This window comes from Aotus nancymaae, unplaced genomic scaffold (assembly GCF_030222135.1).
Source record: "Aotus nancymaae isolate 86718 unplaced genomic scaffold, 86718_ANA_hifiasm-v0.15.2.pri h1tg000036l, whole genome shotgun sequence".
NCBI lineage: Eukaryota > Metazoa > Chordata > Mammalia > Primates > Aotidae > Aotus > Aotus nancymaae.
This window is the reverse complement of record NW_026988450.1, coordinates 49,476,763-49,492,246: the sequence shown is the minus strand read 5'-3', so window position 1 is coordinate 49,492,246 and position 15,484 is coordinate 49,476,763. Positions and strand designations below refer to the sequence as shown.

The following is a 15,484-nucleotide window of genomic DNA, read 5'->3' as shown; positions in this document are numbered from 1 at the left end:
GCAAGACACAGTGAGACGAAGGGCACAGGGTCTTCCCTTGAGGGCTTGACAGCCTAACTGAGGGAGAGTAGCCAATTCTGCCGCATTATGACAAGTCAGAGCAGCACAGGCCGAGTAGGTGGACAGCTGATACCACGGCCTCCCTAGGGCCAGACTGGCTAAAGGGGAAGGAAGCTGGGTGCTGAGAGGAGAGGGGAAGAGCGCAGGAACAACTGCCTAGCCCAGGAAGGGAGGCTGAGACCACAGGCTTTGTTACTTCCATGTTTCACGTTGCTTCACCACAGTCCTGACGTACTTCCACAGTAGGCAGTTGCCTTCCAGGCGATTTCTGCCTTTGAGTCCAGTGTCGTTTTGCTGAAACCTGCAGTGGATTAGGAAGCAACCAAGAAGTCCGTTAGGGATTTGGAGTTTGGGAATGCTTGCTGACGGTGGTTACCCCAGGCTGACCAGACAGAATCCAACAATGTATTCAACTTTAATTTTTTTTTTTTTTTTTTGAGATGGAGTTTCGCTCTTGTTACCCAGGCTGGAGTGCAATGGTGCGATCTCGGCTCACCGCAACCTCCGCCTCCTGGGTTCAAGCAATTCTCCTGCCTCAGCCTCCCAAGTAGCTGGGAATACAGGTGTGCACCACCGTGCCCAGCTAATTTTTGTATATTTAGTAGAGACGGGGTTTCACCTTGTTGACCAGGATGGTCTCGATCTCTTAACCTCGTGATCTACCCGCCTTGGCCTCCCAAAGTGCTGGGATTACAGGCGTGAGTCACCGCGCCCGGCTCCCTCAACTTTAATTTTTTTTTAACATAGAATTAGTTTTTATCTTATAAAAAGTTTGCAAACGTGGAAGAGTTCAAAAATGAAAGTAGATTTCACCCCAAATCTTAAATCAAGCAGACATATAAACTATTAATTAACTCTTTGGGTATATTTATTTCATATATATGTCATGTATTTGCACATTCATTTCCTTGACTCGTAAGTATCCATAGGAGGATTTTTTGTTGTTTATGTTTACTTTTTTTTGTTTTATAAAAATTAGGGTCTGCTACTAGACTTTTACTTGGCAATTTGATATTTTTCATGTACATTGCACACATTTCCCATGATGTTAAATATTCTGTGTAATTTTTAATTATCGCATAGCCTATTATTTAGTCATACCCAAACCCAATTACCTATTTTGGGGCATTTGATAACAGTACCTACATCACAGGGTGGCTGTAAGGACTGACTTTTGTTCTGAAGCGATTAGAACATTGCCTGACACATAGTAAGCATTATGCATGTGTTTGCCAGTTAAGTTGAAAATGTTTCATTATTATAAGCAATAGCAGTAATGGCCTATCAACATATTTTTTCCCATATCTATGTTTATGATTCAAATTTATTATTTGCAATTTCTTTTTGTCAATTGCCAATACATAGTTGTCCATTTTCCTGTTGAGAATGCTTACATTTTTCCTATTGCTTTATATAAACATTAACTGTTTGCTGTGTAGGATGCAGTCATTTTCCATGGTTTTCCATTTGATTCTTAGTTTTGTTCTTGGTGGTCTTTATGTGCAGCAGTTTTATATTTTCACATAATTATATATGACTATTTCTTCATTATGACATTTTGCTTTTGTATCTTAAAAAAGATATTCCCTTGGGGGTAGGGGGCTAGGGGAGGGATAGCAGGGGTGGGAGGCTAGGGGAGGGATAGCATTAGGAGAAATACCTAATGTAGATGACGGGGTGATGGATGCAGCAAACCACCATGGCACGTGTATACCTATGTAACCTGCATGTTCTGCACATGTACCCCAGAACTTAAAGTATAATAGTAAAAATAAAAGAAACTCAAAAGCCCCCCCACAAAAAGATATTCCCTACCTCAAGATCAGATAAAAATATTTACCTTTTTTTCCCATAATTCTTTTATGGTCTTATACATTTAAATCTTTATCTGGAATTTAATTGATTGGGCAGTGTGGGGAAATAGGTCATTTTATTTTCTTTGCCAAGTGTTGCCAATTTCCCCCCAAACTGTTGAACAACCTCTTCTTACTAATTTAAAAAATAAAGTTTATAACATGCTAAATCCCTAAATATATATCCACTTGGGTTTGTTTTTATAGCCCTTCATGCAAGAGTATGTTTTTGTCAGATTGATTAATTTCTGCTAAGGCTGCTAATTTTACCACTTATGTTATTTTAAGGCAGTACAGGACATTGAAAAAGAATGGGCCAAACCCACACAGGCGCAGAGGCAGAAATTAGAAGCTCTCCAGAAAGAAGACAATCAAACAAAGGTGAATCAAATATTGCTTCAAGAGAAATCCCTTGAAAGGGAGTTAAAGAATCATGTTAGAATTGAACTGCTTCTGTCATTTATAAACCTACCAAGCACTAAAAGTGGGGCTTTTTCTTAAAAAATAAGAATACCTTCATTGATTGTTCTGAGTACAGAATTAATAAAAACTTATTGTTTAAAGATTCTTGAAAAAATACAGTATATTGTGAGTCTTCTTCTAAGTTAATTAATATAGATCCTCTGCATTGTTTTTAGTGACTACAGAGTATTCCATTTTATGGTTATATTATCGTTTGGCTAACCACTTATCTATTATTGGAAGTCAGGTTGCTTCCAGCTCTTGCTGCTATAAATCACTTTGGCAGCAAGAGCCATGAGGCCCAGGGCTGTGTCTAATTTATACATACTCTGTGTATTCACCGCACCTGGTACAGTTCCTGGCTGAAGTCCCCGAACACTGCAGCCAACATCCGCTGTCTTTGAGTATGTGTTCTATTATTCCTTAGAATAGATTTCTAAACATTCATTTTTAAAGCTCCCACAAAGGTGTTACCAATTCACATACCTCCTGCCCCCAAGCAGCGAATGTGAGTCTGACAGACAGGACATATTTTAACAGAAGAAATGGCCTCTGTTTCGTTGTGTTGTCTTTTTAAAAACTCTTTTGACTTTGCCAGTGTTCACAATTGCAACATCGATTTTTGAACAAAATACAATCAAAATTGAGAGGACTCATTTATACTTAACAGAAAATAATTCTTCAAAGGCTCAGACACGTTGAGATTTTTATTGATGGACTGCAGAAAAAGAAAAAGGAAAGGCACATACTGCCACAATTTGGTATTCCCCTCTCTGGTGTTCTACCTCAGCTTTGTCACGACAAAAGGAGCTCGTGTTCTCTGTGTATTTGTGAATTTTGACAAGTGCAGCTTCTGTTTTGATGGATAGAGTATAGCTGTTACTTTAGATGCAATTACAAACTGCGTATACCACAACCAAATCTTCGCACGTATCTGCCCTATAAACCTCTAAATTTAGTAAGAATGTTGTTCTTACCATGCTCTGCCAAAAAATGTATTTGTAGATTTTCCACAAAATAAATTTTATCTTCTATGATAAATATTTTACCTGAATTTACCATACTATTTGTAATAATGCTCTTTTAAAAAGCTTTGCTTTGAGTACATAAATTGAATGAAAAAATTAATTATTATTGAAACTTACTTTCTCTCAAAGTGTCTGCATGTACTGATATGTAACCAACATTATTTGTTTATGAAGTTCTTCTGCTAATGGAGCAAACACATTAACAACTACACTTGTACAAGAAAACTTGGAATTGAAAATGAGTGAAATTAACTTAAAGAAGAGTCATTTGATCTAAATCAGAGAAAGGCTGTGGTCCATGGGCCACTTTTTTTGTAGACAAAGTTTTATTGGCACAAAGTTATTCATTCATGTATTGTCTAAGGCTGCTTTTGTGTGGCAGTGGCAGAGGTAAGTAGTTGCAATAGGGACCATATGCCTGTACAGCTGAAAATATTTACTACATGGTTCTTTAAATAAAAGTTTGCAATCCCTGATCAAAATGAAAATATATTAATATAAACATACTTTCGGCAGCTGTGTGTGTTAAATTGTCTTTTTTAGGTACAATCTTTTTTTTTTTTTGAGATGGAGTCTTGCTCTGTCACCGGGTTAGAGTGCAGTGGCACGATCTTGGCTCGTGGCAACCTCTGCCTCCTGAATTCAAGTGATTCTCCTTCCTCAGCCTCCTGAGTAGCTGGGATTACAGGCATGTGCCACCTCGCCTCCCTAATTTTTGTATTTTTAGTAGAGACAGGGTTTCACCATGTTGGCCAGGATGGTCTCGATCTCTTGACCTTGTGATCTGCCTGCCTTGTCCTCCCCCAAAGTGCTGGGATTACAGGCATGAGCCACTGCACCTGGCAAATTGTCTTTTTTAGGTACAATCTTAACTAATTTTCAAGCAGATAATACTTGTAGATTTCTATCTTCTGGTGTTCACATAGTAATATCACAACACCCTTTTACTGAATGTCAAATATCAACAAGCATTTTACATAAGTTACTTACTCATCACCAACTTTCTTGCAAAATAGAACTTTTAGTTCATTTCAGCCAAGAGATTATTACAATTTTAAAAAGTATCATCAAACAATAAGATAAACAATAATAGGTTTTTACCATATAAGTGAGAAAGTATCATAGCAAAGCATCACACTATTCTCTGTATGCTCTGTGACAAGGTGATTCAGCCCCTGACCCCAATCACTGCACAAGTACCATGTACTCACAACCTGTTCTTTCTGATGTTTCTCACTGACCCAACTGAAGGTCAGCCTTAATGCATCTCCCAGGCTGAAGCCTGGCCCATAGCACAATGAGCTGGCACATGTGGCTGGATGGATCAGTAGCTTTGAATACTTCTGCCAACATGAGATCAGGAGTCAGCTGTCCCTCACTGCTTCTGTCTCCGCCTGTTTTGCTCTATCTGAGAACGTCTCCAGAGTCCTTGAAAAGGAGGTGTGAGTTACCTTGCTTTAGGAAAGGATCACAAGTTGTCAGTGGGTGGTCTTCTTTCTGATTTAACCATGTGCTAAAGTGGGAACTCTGTTCTCCTAACGCACATCTCATGCCATTAGACCAGGCCCATGGCGAAAGCTGGAATGAAAGAGTGGAGGTCACCAAACCTACAGCAGCTTATCTAAATGCAATCAGTAATAAAATGAAAAGCCTGGATAGACGTTAATGAGACAGGTTGCCTTGATCAGTGGTGTGACTGCAACTGTCCTCAGTTCTTAGGTCACTTCAGAAGCAGAGGGAAAAGCTAAATTTTAAAAGTCACATAAAAGTGTTCCCTTGGAAACTGGGGGCTCTCTGGAATTCTACTTAGAAAGCAGACCAGCTCGTGCCCTCATTTCATTGCCATTTCTAAAATGTCTTTCTCTGGCAATTAATACCACCATCACATAAAGCAGCCTGCAAAAATGAACTGCTTTTCTTCCTACATAGATCTCAGCTTAGTTTTTTTAAAGCCAGCATTTTAAATATACACTTTTTTGTTTACTTGCTATTATAATCTGCTGAGACAGAATCATATCTGTTCATTCATTTTATGGACTCTTTTCTTCATTTACTCATGGAATATTTTTATTCCCGCTGTGCACCAAGCACCATAACAGGGACAGAGACACAACAGTGAAGGAAGTAGGAATGGTCCCTCCCTGGAAGGACACTCCATTGATTTCCCCCAATTTCTGGCCAACACCGGGGCACTGTCTCCATTTGTAGAGTCAAGAAGAAAAGCCGCTTTCACTGTGACACTTCCATGTATTCTTCTAGAATGGCAGTAGCTTCTGACATGACGTTTTCATCTGTTTCAAGTGGCCCTTTGCTTCCTCTTGCTTCCCCACCCCCCGCCCCATCACCCTCTTTGGAGCAGTTTTTGGAGCTGGCCCAGGAGGTACGGCACTATGGATACCTGCAGCTGGATCCTTGTACCTGTGACTACCCAGAACCGGGCTCTGGAGCTGTTCTTTCCGTTGGCAATAATGAGATCAGCTGCTGCATCACCCTGCCTGACGGCCAGACCCAGGACACCATTTTCCAGATGAGTGGAGTGAAGTGCTGGCAGGTCACTTTCCTTGTGAGTATCTTGGCATCTCGCTTTGCCCGTGACTTAAAATCCTAGCACCCTTGGATGACAAAGTTGACACTAGGGAGATAGGTTTGCCATTTGAATCTGTACTTCGAGTGGACTGACATCTAAGCCACATTAAATATCACCTAGTGGTGAAACCTATCTTAGTGCGGTACAGTTCCCCAGCCAGAGAAGCAGAGATACTGACCTTCCCACCTTCCAACAGCTGGCGTCCCTACTGCTTGAAGGGTGGCTGTAGTAATAACAGCAGATGGCAGTAACAGCTACTATTTGTTGAGCGCTTACTATGTGCTCAGTGCTGACGAGGTCTCTACCCTTCAAGGCAGGCATTGATTGGCAGAGCTCTTCTTACAGCACCTTAGCATCATGCTTGCATTGCCAGCTCCTCACAAGAGAAACCTTATCAGATTTATTGAGTGCCCACTTTGTACCAGGGCCTGTGCTGCACTGTCTCATCTGTTATTTAACTCAGCCCATGAGAACCCAGTGAGCTAAGTGGTGTTATCCTCTTCATACAGGAAACTGAGGGTAACTAATAGAGGACAAAAGCTATCAGAGCATGATGCCTACTTGTTAAATCCATGGAATCCCTGGGGATTTTTCTAGCTGGGCTCCTATTTGACCACTCTGTGGCATTCGATACTGTCAACCATTTCTTCCTTCTCAAAAGTCTGTCTCCTTCCTTCTCTACCTACTTTTGTGGGCCACTTCTCCCTCTGAGCATTCCTGAAATGCTGGTGTTCCCTGGCATTGCATTCTAGCATCTTTCCTCTACATATTATCTGAAATCAATCACCCAGATCCTTCTCAAAGGCCTAGTTTTTTCTACCTCTGGATGCCTTCACCAGGTGTCTCACAGACATCTCAAACACAGCCTTTCCCCAAAGCAGACGTGTCCTTTCCGCCTTCTGCCCGTCATGGGGTTCTTCTGCCTGTGTTCCCTGTCTTGGTCAAGGGAACTTCCACTACCATGGATTAAATTTTGAAGTTATCTCCGACTTTTCTTTCTCTCTCACCCTACACATTTAGTGCTAAATATACTTTACTTTCCCTCAAAAGTCTCCCTTACCAGCCTGGGCAACATAGCAAAATCCCATCTCTACAAAATAATACAAAAATAAGCCAGGCCTGGTGGTGTACACCTGTGGTCCCAGCTACCGGGGAGGCTGAGGTGGGAGTATCCCTCGAGCCTAGGAGGCAGAGGCTGCAGTGAGCCGAGATTACACCACTCCACTCCAACTTAGGCAATAGAGTGAGACCTGTCTCAAAAAAAAAAAAAAAAAAAAATCCCTCTATCTCCCCATTCACAGCTTGGTCTCAACGTGCCCAGAATGGATGGATTGAACAGCTTCCTAACCCTTCTCACCACACCACTCTTTCTTCCTGGAGGTCAGAGAAAATACACTGTATGATCTTAGCCTTTTGAAATGGATGGAAACTTGTTTTGTGTCCCCAGATTTGATCTATCTTGGTAAATGTTTCACATGTATCTTAAAAGAGTGTGCGTTCCATTTTGGGTAGAACATTCTATAAGTATCAATTGCCGTAGGGATAGGCTCGCTTTTGCTCTGCACAGTTTGTTGGACGTTCATCCGGGTTGCTGACTATATCAGTAGTTTGTCTTTTATCGTGGAGCAGCAGTCCATGGTCTGGATGTGCTAAAGTTTGCTTAACCATTTACTCATTGAAGAAGCTCTGGTGTTTATGAATAGAGCTGCTATAAATCTTCACATACAGGTTTTTGTCTGACCATGAATCTTTATTTTTCTGGAATAAATGCCCAGGAGTACAATTGCTGGGTTATATGGTAATTGCATGTTTACTTTTTAAAGAAACTGCCAAACTGCTCTTGAGAATGGCTATATAATTTGCATTCCCACCAGCAGTGTGTGAGTGAGCCAGTTTTCTACATTCTCACCAGCGTTTGGTGTTGTCGCTATTGTTTTATTGTAGTCATTCTAATAGACGCATAAAGGCGTTTCATTGTGACTTAAGTTTGCATTTTCCCATGGCTTATGATGCTGAGTATCTTCATGTGCTTATTTGCCAGCCGTGTATCTTCTTTGGTAAAATGTCTTCTCATATCTTTTACCCGTGTTTGGCTCTTTACCGTTGAGTTTTCAGAGCTCTTTATGTATTCTACATACGAGTTCTTTGTTGGCCATCTGGTTTCCTCCAAATACTTTCTCTTACTCTATAGTTTTGGTTGTTGTTGTTATTATTGTTTTTTAGACAGAGTCTGTCTCTGTCGCCAGGCTTGAGTGCAGTGGTGCGATCTCAGCTCACTGCAGCCTCCGCCTCCCAGATTCAAGGGATTCTCCTGCCTCAGTTTCCCAAGTAGCTGGGATTGCAGGTATGTGCCACCATGTCCAGCTAATTTTTGTAGAGACGGGGTTTCACCATGTTGGCCAGGCTAGTCTCAAACTCCTGACCTCAAACAATCTGCCCGCCTCGGCCTCCCAAAGTGCTGGGGTTACAGGCGTGAGCCACTGTGCTCAGCCCACTCTATAGTTTTTCATCCTCTTAAACAGGGTCTTTTGCAGAGCAAAAATTTTCAATTTTGATGAAATTGAATTCGTCAATTTTTCTGTTTCGGATTGTGCTTTTGCTGTCAAGTCCAAGAGCTCTTTGTCAAATCCTATTATAGATTCTGAGGTTTTTCTATTTTTTTTTCCTAAAAATTTTATAGTTAGGGGTTTTACATGTAAGTTCATGGTCCCTTTTCAGTTAATTTTTGTATGGAGTATGAGACTTAGGATAAGGTTATCGTGCCAGGTGCAGTGACTCACGCCTGTAATTCCAACACTTTAGGAGGCCGAGGTGGGTAGATTGCTTGAGGTCAGGAGTCTGAGACCAGCCTGACCGACATGATGAAACCCCGTCTCTACTAAAAATACAAAAATTAGCTGGGTGTGGTGGTGTGCACCTGTAATCCCAGCTACTTGGGAGGCTGAGGCAGGAGAATCCCTTGAGCCCAGGAGGTGAGGGTTGCAGTGAGCTGAGATCACACCACTGCACTTCAGCCTGGAAGACAGAGCAAGACCCTGTCTCAAATAAAAAAAAAAAAAAAACAGAGAGAGAGAAGGTGGTTACCCCCTGCTCTCCCCAGCTTTTTTTTTCCTTCTAGAGGTCCAGTTGCTCCAGCACCATTTGTTGAAATGGCTGGCTGTCCTCAATTGAGTTATTTTTACATCTTTGTCAAAAATCAGTTGGGCATGTGTGTGTGGGTCTGTTTCTAGGTTCTCTGTTCTGTTTTGCTGATCTGTGTGTATATTTCCCCCTCAGTATCATACAATTGTCTTTCTTTGCAACAGCTTTATTGAGATATAATTCATATACCATACAATCCACCCATATAAAGTATACGATTCAATGGTATTTGGTACACTCACAGAGTTGTACAGCCATCACCACAATCGATTTTAGAACACTTTATCACCTGCAAAAGAAGCCCCATACCCTTTAACTGTCACCTCCCTATCCCCCCACCGTAACAAACACTAATCTACTTTCTGTCTCTATAGAACAGATCTGTCTGTTCTGGACATTTTATGTTAATGGAATCATATACCTTGTGATCCTTGTGACTAGCTTTTTGCTTAGCACATTTCCCAGGTTCATTCTTGTAGCATGTATCATCAGTACTTTACTCTTTTTATGGCCAAATAATATTCCACTTGACGGTTATAGCACATTTTACCCATTCATCCACTGATAACATTTGGGTTGCTTTTGTATTTTGGCTGTTATGAATTATGCTGCTGTGAACACGTGTGCACAAGCTTTGGTGTGGACATATGTTTTTCTGTCTCTTGCGTATGTACCTAGGAGTAGAATTATCATTGGGTCAGATGAGAATTCTGTGTTTAACTCTTTGAGGAACTGCCAGCCTAGTTTCCAAAGTGGCTGCACCATTTTATGTCCACACCAGCAGTGGAGGGTTTTGATTTCTCCCAGTCCTGGCCAGTACTTGTTATTAATTTTTTATTATAGCCAACCTAGTAGATGTGGCATGGTATTCCACTGTGATTGTATTTATCTCAGTATTTTTTTCTCTCTCTGCTTTATTTGGGGTAGTTTCTATTGCTATAGCTTTAAGATTATTGGTAGTTTCCCCTGTGATGTCTAACATTGCTGTTTATCCCATCCAGTGCAATTTTACTTCGTGTTGTATTTTTCATCTCTAGAAGTTCCATTTAGGTCTTTTACATATCTTCTATTTCTCTTATGCTTCTATTTTTCTCCAAATTCCTGAGTGTATGGAACATACTTTAAATAGCAGTTTTAATATTTTTGCTACTAATTCCATCATCTCTGTCATTTCTGGATCTAATTCTACTGATTGAATTTTTTTCTTTTTCCTTTGTTTTTATCACCTCACAGTGAGTTTGCACTATTGATTGATTTTTTTACTGTTTGCAGATCGTATTTTCCTCCTCCCATGCATGCCAGGTAATTTTTTGTGATATGCTGAACATTGCAAATTCTACATTGTTGAATGTTGCATTTTACTGAATTCCTTTAAAGAGTATTAGATTTTGTCTGACATGCAGTTAAATTACTTAGGATTGGTTTTACTTTTTTTAAAAAAAATTTAAGACACAGAGTCTCACTCTGTTACCGAGGCTGGAGTGCAGTGGCACAATTATGGCTTATTGCAGCCTCCACCCCTTGGGCTCAAGAGATCTTCCTGCCTTAGCCTCCCAAGTAGCTGGGACTACAAGCATATGCCACTATGTCCAGCTCATTTTTCTTTTTTGTAGAAACAGAGTCTTGCTATGTTTCCCGGGCTGGTCTTGAACTCCAGGCCTCAAGCAGTCCTTCTGCCTCATTTCCCAAAGTGCTGGGATTACAGGCATGAGGCCCTGTGCTCGGCCAGTTTTACTTTTTTGATGCTTGCTTTTAAACTTTCTTAATGAAGTTGCAGAGCAATCTTTGGTCTAGGGGTAATTTAGCCCTTTATGCTTTAGCTACTATTCTTAGGACTCTCCCTAACATCTTGTCTATCGTCTCTCTGCTCTGGCTGATGGGGACATGAACTCTTTCCAGCCTTGTTTGTCAGGTCCTGCAATTGTCCAACCTACTGCTTGTCAGATGTTCTTTCCCCAGTCTCATATAGGTTTACTATATACACGCACAGGTCATTATTCAGCCAAAGGTTTGTCAGAAACTCTCTAGAGCTCTCGTTGTGTATAAAGCTCTAGTCTTTGGTATTCTGCACCACAAATTCATATCTCAACTTCTTGAAACTTTTACCTCTTTCTCCTCCACTTGTTGAGAGCTCTGGGCTCTGTTTGGGTTCCCTATCTTTGTGTTATATCCTGGAAACCCCTTCAGGCAATAAGCTGGGATAATTATGGGGCTCATTTCATTTGGTTTTCCTTCTCTCTGGGTTAACAGTACTGCATTATCTGTTGTTCAGTGTCTGAAAACAGCTGTTTTCCAATTCATGGTTTTTGTGGGGTTTTTTTTGTTGTTTGTTTGTTTGTTGTTGTTGTCGTTGTTGTTTTGGAGACAGAGTCTTGCTCTGTCACTGAGGCTGGAGTGCAGTGGTGCAGTGTCGGCTCATTGCAAGCTTCACCTCCCAGGATCAAGCAATTCTCCTGCTTCAGCCTCCCGAGTAGCTGGGATTACAGGCACCTGCCACCACACTCAGCTAATTTTTTGTGACCATGTTGGCCAGGCTGGTCTCAAACTCCTGACCTCAACTGATCTGCCTGCCTCAGCCTCCCAAATTGCTGGGATTATAGGTGTGAGCCACTGCACCTGGCCTCCAATTCATGTTTTAATCAATGCTGCCAGACCAATATTTCTAAAATATAAATCTAATTCCTGTTGTTTGGAGACCAGGTCTTTCTATGGTTCCCAGGCTGGTTTTGAACTCCTGGGCTCAAGGGATTCTCTTGCCTCAGCCTCCCAAAGTGCTGGGATTATAGGCATGAGCTACCACACCTGGCTAATCCATTGCCCTTAGGATAATGTCTGTTGCCCCCTAGTGGGGAAAATGTCCTTTTTCTTCTTTCTGTACTGCATATGATCTGCAGGAAGGGATCCTTAGCTTATAAAACCTGTAAGAGTTAGGGCTCTTTGATGGCAAGCAATAGAAACCAACACATTGGACTCTAGTGGAAAATGGGATTTACTGGGAGGATATGGAGTAACCTACAGATTCAAAGGAAAAACTGATGCAGAGGCTTGAGAAAGTTAAGAACCGAAGGAGCTCAAGCTTTCTAAGAAATAGGAACTCTGTCAGGACCTGCCGTTTAGGTCTCTCTGACTGGAATAACAAGAGGAGCACAGAGAATTACTTGTCCAATTAACCTGAAATTGGGTCATGTGCCACGCTCTGAATTCATTCCCTGACAGTCCGACACAGATAGCCAACAGCAGAAGAGGGATGGTTTTTCCAAGGGTATTTGAGACTCCATTACTAGGAGAAAGAATGATAGATGCTGCAAAGCAAAAATCACGCATGTTTCCCACCAGGCTTTCAGGATCTGGTTGTAGGCCTCTTCTCATACCACCCTCCATGCCTTTGAGCCTATGCTGCAGCCACACGGATGGTTCCTCGCAGTGTCTGCAACATGCCTCAGGACATTTGCACTTGCTATATTTCTTCCTCCAGAAATCACCTCTCACCTCCCCTACACACTGATGAAAGAAAACCACCACAACAAACTTGGGTAGTTTTTACCTCTGCTCTGATGGCTCTCCCAGGAAGCCTTCCTTTACCCTCCTAGCCTGGGTTAGGTGCCCATCCTGTTTACTTCCATAGACCTGTGCTTGTTCCCTAACACGACTATTAATATATCAAACTGTGGTGATTCATTTCAGGGCTCCTCCATAGACTGATACCTTCTTGGAAATAGAAACAGTCTCCCTCATTCTGATATTTTGCCCAAGATACTAATGAGCATTTACATTTATATTGAATACAAAATTATTTTCCTTTGTAGGGAACTCAGCTGGATGTGGATGGGCCCCAGAGAACTCTCAACCAGAACTTAGAGCTCAGATTTCAATACAGTGAGGACAGTCGCTGGCAGTGGTTTGTTATTTACACCAAACAGGTGAGTTCTCAGGGCAGACCTCGAAAACCCTCTGTGCTGAAACGCTGTCTGGCTTGCTGGGGTGGACAAATGCATGACCCTAACCCAACCAGAGCAGGACACTAGAGTATTCTATGCACTCTTGTTTTGGACTGTAATACCTTTTGTTTTATGTTTTGTTTTATTTTACAAGTCACCATGGCCTTTGTATCAGTTAGAAATGAATTTAGTTACCAAGTAATAGAAAGACTCAACTAATAGTGTCTTAGACCAGGAGTCCATAGACTTTTTCTTAAAGGACCAGATAGTAAATATTTTAGGATTTGAGATCCACACAGTCTCTGTTGGAACTGCTCAGCTCTGTTAAAGGCAGCCATAGGCAGTGTATAAACAAGTGGATCGGGCTATGTTCCAATAAAACTTTATTTATAGAAACAGATGGTGATCTGGTCTTATTTGCCAACCACTGTCTTAGGCAATACAGATGTTTATGATCTCAATAAGAATACTGAAGGTAGATGATTGACATTCCTCTTATTCTCTTGACCTTTTTCAAGCAGATAAAAAGCTACTGGTTGAGTAGCCCTTATCCCAAATGCTTGGAACCAGAAGTGTTTCCAACTTCAGATTTTTTTAAATTGTGAAATATTTGCATATACATTCATGTGGTACATAACAGTTTGGTCAACGATAGTCTGTATATATGGCAGTGGTCCCAGAACATTATAATACAGTATTTTTACTGTACCTTTTATTTTTTTTTAAGTTTTACTTTCTTCCTGCAGTACCTTTTCTATGTTTAGATGATATACATACTTATCATTGTGTTACAGTTGCCTCAGCATTTATTCAGTACAGTAGCACACTGTACAGGTTTACAGCCTAGGAGTGGGAGGCTCTATCATCTAGCTTAGGTGTATAGTAGGCTATACTATCTAGGTTGTGTAACTACACTCTATGTTGTTTCACAGTGACAAACTTGCCTAATGATGCATTTCTCAGAACATATCCCCATCATCATTAAGTGATGTATGACTGTGCATAATGAGGTATCTTGAGGATGAGACCCAAGTGTAAACACAGAATTCAATTATGTTTCACATATACCTTAAACACATAGCCTGAAGGTAATTTTATATAATATTTTAAATAATTTTGTGCATGGACATTGAGCCATCAGAAAGCAAAGATGTCACTACCTCAGCCACCCATGTGGACCATCTGTGGTTGTTGGGCATCACCATCATTCCTGACTCTGAATTTATATGCTACCGATAAGCAATCCATTTCTTATACTTATTCACATGTAAATAATCAACAGTAGAAAATATGACATATCCTTGATACAGTGAAAAACTGTGTGTTCAGGGTAACTAACAGCACAATAGCATCACCAGAATACCTATATCGGCTGTGAAAAAACAGCAGCAGAATCTGTGCTGTACACCTGCATTTTTACTGTTACTAGTCACGGGAGATCAAGTGTGGAATTTCCCACTTGTGGCATCATGTAAGTTCTCAAAAAGTTTCACATTTTGGACTTTTGGATTAGGGGATGCTCAACCTGTATCTCTCTTATCTAGAAAGCAAAAGCTTTACCCCAGAAATCCTCCAGTAGACCTTCTGCTATGTTCCAATGGCCAGAACTGGATCATATGACCACTCCAAGCTGCAAGGGAGTCTGGGAACCAAGCAACTAGCAAAGAGGAACAGGATTTAAGATTGGCTTAGAGTAAGCATGAATCATTGCCTGGGGCTGAGCACCTTATCGTCCCAAACAAAATCAGGGTCTCTTACAAAAGAAGAAGGGGCAATGGCTGTTGGGTAGCTAACTATTCATGTCTACCATAGGCTTTCAACTAAAATTGGAGTAGAAATGCTAAAAAAGAGAAACATTTCTAAAAACCAAATCCAAAAAAGCCCTTTTTACTAAATTAAGCCATTTCAAATTGGAACCAAAACTGTAGATGTTCTGAAATGCAATTCAAATAGTAATCTTTGTATTAATGTTATATTGAACTTGAATCTCTGGTGATCATGCTAAGTTCCATGGAACCTTCTGGTTCAGGTAACCAAGACCCCTTTCAACTCTTTACTTCTACTTCAACTCTACATTATAGCAAAGTCCCCTGAAAACATGAAGTATTAAACCAAAATCCTAAGTTAAAGGTGGGAGTCCTTAGGTTCACTTTAAATATGAAACATCTTTAGGAAATGGTCGAATGGTTTGCTGAGGCAATTTATCAGTCACTTGGAGAGACATTTGGGTGGTAAAACTACCTCCCAACCTCAGAACGCTAATTGCAGTTAAATTTTACTGTGATTTTTAAATCTAGTCAGTAGCAAATGAGTACAAACCACCATAAAGAGGTGAAATAAACATTCTTTCAAATGATTCCTAGTAAGGTCTTATTTCCTCTGGAGTGTGAGTTTTATTGATGTGCACCCAAGGGA

The 15,484-nt window shown here is 40.8% G+C and overlaps 1 protein-coding gene across 2 annotated transcripts in view; it reads left to right on the top strand.

Annotated features, from left to right (window-relative positions):
- SNX31 (sorting nexin 31) overlaps positions 1-15,484 on the top strand; it is a 77,144-nt gene that overhangs the window by 49,035 nt on the left and 12,625 nt on the right. For both annotated transcript variants that reach the window (XM_064384129.1, XM_021675738.2), the window contains 3 exons: positions 2,202-2,294; positions 5,763-5,966; positions 12,938-13,051. In XM_064384129.1, the coding sequence (XP_064240199.1) occupies positions 2,202-2,294; positions 5,763-5,966; positions 12,938-13,051 (411 nt within the window). The remainder of the gene's footprint in view (positions 1-2,201; positions 2,295-5,762; positions 5,967-12,937; positions 13,052-15,484) is intronic.